General features: G+C 46.0%; 1 protein-coding gene across 1 annotated transcript; it reads left to right on the plus strand.

The window, feature by feature from the left end:
• The first annotated feature begins 575 nt into the window (after positions 1–575).
• LOC146586045 (butyrophilin subfamily 1 member A1-like) lies at positions 576–5,965 on the plus strand. Its single transcript, XM_085321915.1, is given in 8 exon segments — positions 576–756; positions 1,344–1,625; positions 2,646–2,750; positions 3,145–3,165; positions 3,460–3,480; positions 4,956–4,988; positions 5,268–5,340; positions 5,342–5,965. Coding segments are annotated over 8 exon segments (1,143 nt in total). The 5' UTR covers positions 576–590; the 3' UTR covers positions 5,784–5,965.
• Positions 5,966–6,436: the final 471 nt, after the last annotated feature.

The following is a 6,436-nucleotide window of genomic DNA, read 5'->3' on the forward strand; positions in this document are numbered from 1 at the left end:
CATAAGCACTCTGTTCTCCCTCTTTTCTTCTTGTCTCCCTGCTTTCCTGGCTCCAGGTTGCCCGCCCGCAAGCAGGATGGTCCTTTCGTTCCTGGCCAGCTACTCTCTGCCTGGBTTGATCTGCATTTTTGCTCTGCATGTCCATCAGCTACAATCAGGTAGGGATCTCCATGCTCCTGCTTCACATCCTCTTGGGGATGTGAAGGCTTTCTGCTATAGGACAGGACAGTCCCTAAAGCAGAAGTACCATGTGTCCCTCAACTTCTTATTGCATTCATTATGATTGTAGTGTCGGAGCAGTTACAGGGCAAAATATGGACATGGGTTGGCATTTGTTGCTTTTCTGAAGAACATCAGCAAGCCAGTCCATGTGGGATTCACCCATTGGTTTTCGGTCATTTTGTCCAGCTCCATTCAGGGTGATGGCACCAGCGCACTCTGTGGCGGCTGCTGTGGGACAGGAAGTGGTGCTACCCTGCCACCTCACGCCGGAGCAGAGTGCCCGGGCCATGGAGGTGACCTGGTTTCGGGGACACTCCTTGCCCTACGTGCATCGATACAAGGCAGGAATCGACCAGAACAGTCAGCAGATGCCACAGTACCGAGGGCGGACTGAGCTGCAGCGGGACAACCTCGACAACGGCAGCATGGCCCTGAAGATCTTCCATGTCCGCCTGTCCGATGAAGGAAATTACACCTGCCTCTTTCGTTCTGATTCAGACTATGCGGAAGCCATCCTGGAGCTGAAGGTGACAGGTCTGTARCAGGCATCCCTGTTTATGCTGCTGGTCAGGTCTCAGTATCCCCAATTTGCTTGCTCCTAGACCTGTCATCCATTTCATAAGCAATTTCAGGGTGTCCCTTTGGGAGCAGGGCTTTGCCAAATCCCTTTGGTTTCTTCCTTAGAAAAAAAGAAAATAACCAAGGTCTCTTGGAGAGCAAAAATGATCCATAGAGCAGTGCTAAGGAACTSCTGAGATGTCCCACCTACTTCAAAAGTCTTCTTAGCACTATTTCCACAGTGTGAATGGGCACATGGCAAAGAAACCGCAATGTGGTAATGAAGGAAGGTCTTGGTCCTTGTGGGTATGTGCTAGTGGCCAGGCTTGAAGGTTCTCTTCCCGAGGTGATGATCTCCCGAGCAGATTGCTTTGGATCACACAAAAAAGGCAGCAAGACACACCTCTGTGCTTCTGCCTCTGATTGCGTCCAGCACTTGAGATGCCCCGTGCAACCCTGAAAAACAGGAACTTCTTCAATATTGGGGTCTAGACCTCTTTCTCTGACAAAGGAAGGGTTGGATTCCCACAGGGAATAACCAAGGTTGCTCTGCTTTCCTCCAGCTGCCGGCTCAGCACCGCTCATCTCGCTGGACGGCTACAAAGCTGGGGGTGTCCGGGTGGCATGCAGGGGTGATGGCTGGTACCCACAGCCCCAGGTGCTGTGGAAGGACCACCAGGGCCAACCGCTGCCATCTGCCTCCAAAAAGGTCAGCCGGGACGCGAGGGGCCTCTTCAAGGTCGAGAGCACCGTGGTCCTCAGCCAGGCTGCAAACCAGCAGCTGTCCTGTTCGATCTGGGATGCCCTGCACCACCACGAGAAGGACTCAGCTTTTTCCATGGCAGGTAAACAGCCAGCAAGAGCACCGTTTCCAGCAGAGTCATGTGCTGGAACCTTTGCTGAAAAAACAAATAAATTAAGGGTTTGCACCCTGTGCGATGCAAATTTGCGCCACACAAGCAAATAAATGCGGCTTTGTAGCCGTGCTTGCACGAGGTCACTGTCAAAATTCACGTGTAGTATCTTCAAGTTTGGGTTTAGTGGTTTAAAAAAAAGATACTCTAACACATTTTTGGTATCGGCATCAAAATTCATGAGAGCTATCTCTGCTTATGGTTTTAAGGGGAAAAAAGACTTCCTAAGGCATTTTCAATTGATACCCACGTTAAATGAAGACATTTATAACACTAGAACCGAATAACAATGACAAACCAACCCGTTCCCTCTGTCTTCCCCACTGCAAAATCCCAATCAGCCACTTTGGCGTGAGTTGCCATGCCTTTTTTATTTAAAGAAAAAAAATTTTGGATGATTGTTATTTTTTGCCTGGGAGGGAAATACAGGAACGGGGACCCAATGGGGAAATGAAATAACAGGATTTTGAGTCACATTGCAGTACCGCATGGGTTTTCAGCTGCATCTGGCTCCTTTTTTACTGTTATGATGAACAAGTTTGGGAAGTTGGTTTTCCCGAAGAGCCAGTGCTGCTCCCCAGGTGCCATCACTCCACGCTGCAGTTTTGCTGCTAAACCAAAGAATTTAACAAGAATTTGGACTTTTTTTTATTCCTATCTTACCTAACAAAAAATAAGTCACCCCCTTCCACCTGAAATGGAGAAGAAAGCATGATTTCAGGAGGAATAATTCTGTCAGAAATCCGCTTTCCTTTTGCAAAAGCTATGGCTACTGCTGAGGCAAAACTGTCAGCCTCATCTGAACGTGAAATTGCTATTTTGGGGGGTTGCTTCTTGGCCTCTTCAGGTCACACAGTGCAATCAAATTTTCTGCCCGCAGTGGGATTCGCTGCGGTTCGAGGTGGGCTCATCCAATACAGAAATAACCCCATCCCTGCTTGGTTTTTACAGATCCCTTTTTCCAAAACGCCCAGCCATGGAAGATTGCCCTGAGCCTGGTCGTGGTCGCTCTGGTCGTGCTCTTTATGATCACCCTTTATCTATTTAAAACTAAAGGTAGTGTGGCCCCGGGGGAAAGGTTGGCTGGAAAGATTTATAATATTTAACAGCCTCCGTTTTTAAGGGATTGGTGGGTTTGGGAGGACACTGGAGCCTTGTGTTGGTGCCCACATCTTGGAGCATGAGTGCAATGTTTTCCTTTCTGGCAGGAAATACTGTTTTTCCATGCTGCCCTACAACACATAAAGAATACAGAGGAATAAAGGGAATCCTTTATTTTTTAACAAAATGGCATGAAGTCCATGTGTGCTGTAGCCACCCAAGCACTTCCAGAGGCTTTTTCCATGCTGCAAGTGCTTCAATTTAGAAATTTAGCATTCATTGGAAGGGGCTATTATGAAAAAAATCAAAACACCTAAATCTATTTACATTTCCTTTTTTTCTGCCATAGGAAAGCTCGAGGGAAAAATCGGTAAGTATTATCTCCTGGCTTGCAAAAATTGGAGCATTCCTGCAAAAACAAAGGGTCCACGGGGCACAGTTTTTTGGGGTGAGGACAATTGAGAGGCCAATGGCTGTTTGGAAACATGAAATTACACTGCGATGTTGGGGAGAATTGTTGTGGGACAGAAAAACCGTGAGTGGGCGATTTGCCGAAGGGCGAGCTTTGCTTTGGCAAGGTCCCTCAGTGATGCTCCCCGCGAGTGCCCGTGCAAAAGTGACTGGTTTTGGTGGTAACGAGCTCTTTTTTGTTTTGCTTTTTCAGCGACGCAGGCAGAGGAACTGCGTAAGTCTCTCTCTCCTTCTCCTCCAGGGCTTAATTCTTCGGGAAAACCATCGTACGTTTTTATCCATCCTCCCTTTTGGGCTGAATGCTCCTTTCATGCAAATACTTTCCTCCCTTCCCTGTCCAATAGCCTAATAATATGCAAATCCAGCCCCAAAATCATTAGTTTTTTCTTCCCCCCAAGTGGCTGGCAATGCTTTTTTTTTTAGCACTCTCATATTAATTTCAGTAGTGAAACAGTCCTGGAAAGCTAATGCTTTTGGGGAGCAGTTCATGGAAAACTGCTGTGTGTTCTGAATGCAATCCAAAATAATAAAATATAATAAGAATATAAATATTTTATATATATATATATGTATATATACACATAAAAATAAGGAAATGCTATTGAAAACTGGTTTGCATTCTCATTCAATGAATGAAAAAAACCAAACGCTTGAGTTACTGAGTTAGTTGGGGGAAAAAAAGCACATTCAGTTACTGATTTTTTTTTGTTTCCATCCTGCAGTTCCCAAGAAATAACCCTTTAGCTATTAAAAACTGAGTTCTTTCGGAATTGCTTCCAGCGGGGAAAATAAATGCGGTTTAACATAGCCGGTGTCTGTATGCGGCAATTTTGAGCAGCCTTGCAATAAGTCAGTGAATTTGCCCCCTCTGCCAAAGCAACCCTCACCCTTATGGTCCTTTAACTGGGATCCCCAGGAAATACATGTGTGAATTAACAAAATACTGACTTGTATGCATTTCTGGTTGTTTCTTAGGGGCCAACGACACAGAAATCTGTGAGTAATTCTTCAGTTTTTTTTTTTGCGGTGTTTTACTTTGAAAGTTTTAAGTGAACTGAAAAGTGTTTTGGATGTGATAAGGGGAGGAAAAGAGCAAATGTTGCCATTTGTTTTAACTTGGCCTAGGGGGTCATTTGATAGACCCGTAGTAGTGCTGGAAAAAAATAGAAAAAGAAAAAAGAAAGAAAGAAAGAAAAAGAAAATGAAAATGACTTTATTAAATAGTACCTCAGTTTTTAGTACAGAAAATCTGATGCAATGTAAGGATATAAAATAGGTAGATGCTTTCACGCCTGATAAACATAAGAGGCTCAAGGAAAGACACAATTTTTTCTGGGAAAAGATGAGGGGCATCACTGATTTCCTGAAGCGAGAGGCAAAATCTTGAATTCATTTTGGGAACTGTATTTTTCCTGGTGTTTTTAAGCTATCCCCTGTAATCCTGCCATGCTAGCAAAACCTCACTTCTTCTCAAAGGCAGTACGTGCAGACCCTAAACACGTGTGTGAATCTGGGCAGCACAATCAAATTCATACAAAATAGATGGAGCTGTCCCACAGCTTTAGACATTCAAGTTTTGAAGCTCCTTGCTGGTGTTGTCATTACCCACAGCTAACCTCATACCACGAGCGTGTTCAGATAACTTCTCATCTGAGATTTTTCTTTTCTTCTTTGCTTTTGTTTTTCAAGTATGGAGAAGACATGCGATGCCTATAGAAGAAGGTAATGAAAGTTCGCTCTTTCCAGCCCTTTTGAATCTATTCCCCAAATACTCCGGAGAGGAGAAAACAGAGCATGTCTCCTGCATGGGAGATGAGCGGTTTTCTCTCCGCCACTGAAGGTAGTTTCTGGAAATACTCGTACAAATACTGTGGCCTTGCGCAGCTTCTCATGCCAACCAGCTTTTACTTGCTGCCTTTTTCTTCTTCCTTTTGCAACCCCCATGAAGCCCTTCCCAGGGCTGAGCTCTGCCCTGACTCATTGATTCCCTCTCTCTCACAGTGAAGGTGACTCTGGATCCAGACACAGCCTGTTCCCACCTTGTCCTGTCTGAGGACCACAAAAGCGTGAAACGACGACCAGCCACAGGATGTCCCTGACATCCCTGAGAGGTTTTTGTTTTGGTGCTGTGTGCTGGGTCTTAAAGGCTTCAATTCAGGGAGATACTATTGGGAGGTGGAGGTGGTGGATGCAGGAGGATGGACAGTGAGGGTTTCTAAAGAAGATGTGGAAAAGAAGCTCAGTATTATGTTTAAGCCAGAGGAGGGCATCTGGGCGGTGGGGCAGTGGGCAGGTCTGTTCCAAGCTCTCACTTTCCCTGAACGCACTGTATTTTCCGAGATCCAGGGTCTCAAATGGATCCGGGTATCCCTGGATTACAAAGAGGGATGGGTGGCATTTTTCAGTGTTGATAAGGAGACTCCAATCTTCACATTTCCACTGGTTTCATTCAATGAGACAAGAATCTACCCGTGGTTCTGGCTGGGTCCTGGGACACAGCTCAAAATGTGGCCCTGACAATGGGAAGGGAGGAAAAGAAGACCTGTTTTTTCATCAGACCTCTGTACCTCATAGACTCACAGAAGGATTTAGATTGGAAGGAACTTGTGGAGGTCTCTGCTGCCACCCCCTGCTCAGAATAGGACTAACTTCAGAGCTAGCTTAGGTGGTGGTAAATTTTCAGAATCTCCAAGGGTGGACATCCCACCACCTCGCTGGACTTCTGTCTGGGGCTGCACTTCTTTCAAGGTGGGGGAAAGGGGAGAATTACTCCCCAGTGCTTGGTCAAAATTTCCCTGGTTGTGACTGTTGCCTTTCACCCTCACGCCTTACTGTGTGAACAGCACTTCCTTAAAAAGAATGGCATGTCTTAAACAGGGAGGAGTTTGTAAATGCACTGAATAAAATTACAACAGTGAGATTTGTCTGTCTTTGTGTCTAACACTAACGCCTGCACCTAGGGCAGTTGTCTTCACTCCCTTTACAGCCAGTGGACAGTTGTAGGCATTTTGGGGAACACGGTTCCTGTTGTCCGCAGGGAGACAGCTAAGGCACAGAGGTGGGATGGATCCATGGATGTGCTTGTCCCGGGCCCTGGCTGCAGCACGAGCCCTGATGTCTAGTTCACCCATGTGCTGTAGATGTTTAATGGTCTGGAGAAGGAGCCCACC

This window comes from Rhea americana, unplaced genomic scaffold, assembly GCF_003343005.1.
Source record: "Rhea americana isolate MKP2758 unplaced genomic scaffold, rheAme1 scaffold_727, whole genome shotgun sequence".
In the NCBI taxonomy this organism is placed as follows: Eukaryota; Metazoa; Chordata; class Aves; order Rheiformes; family Rheidae; genus Rhea; species Rhea americana.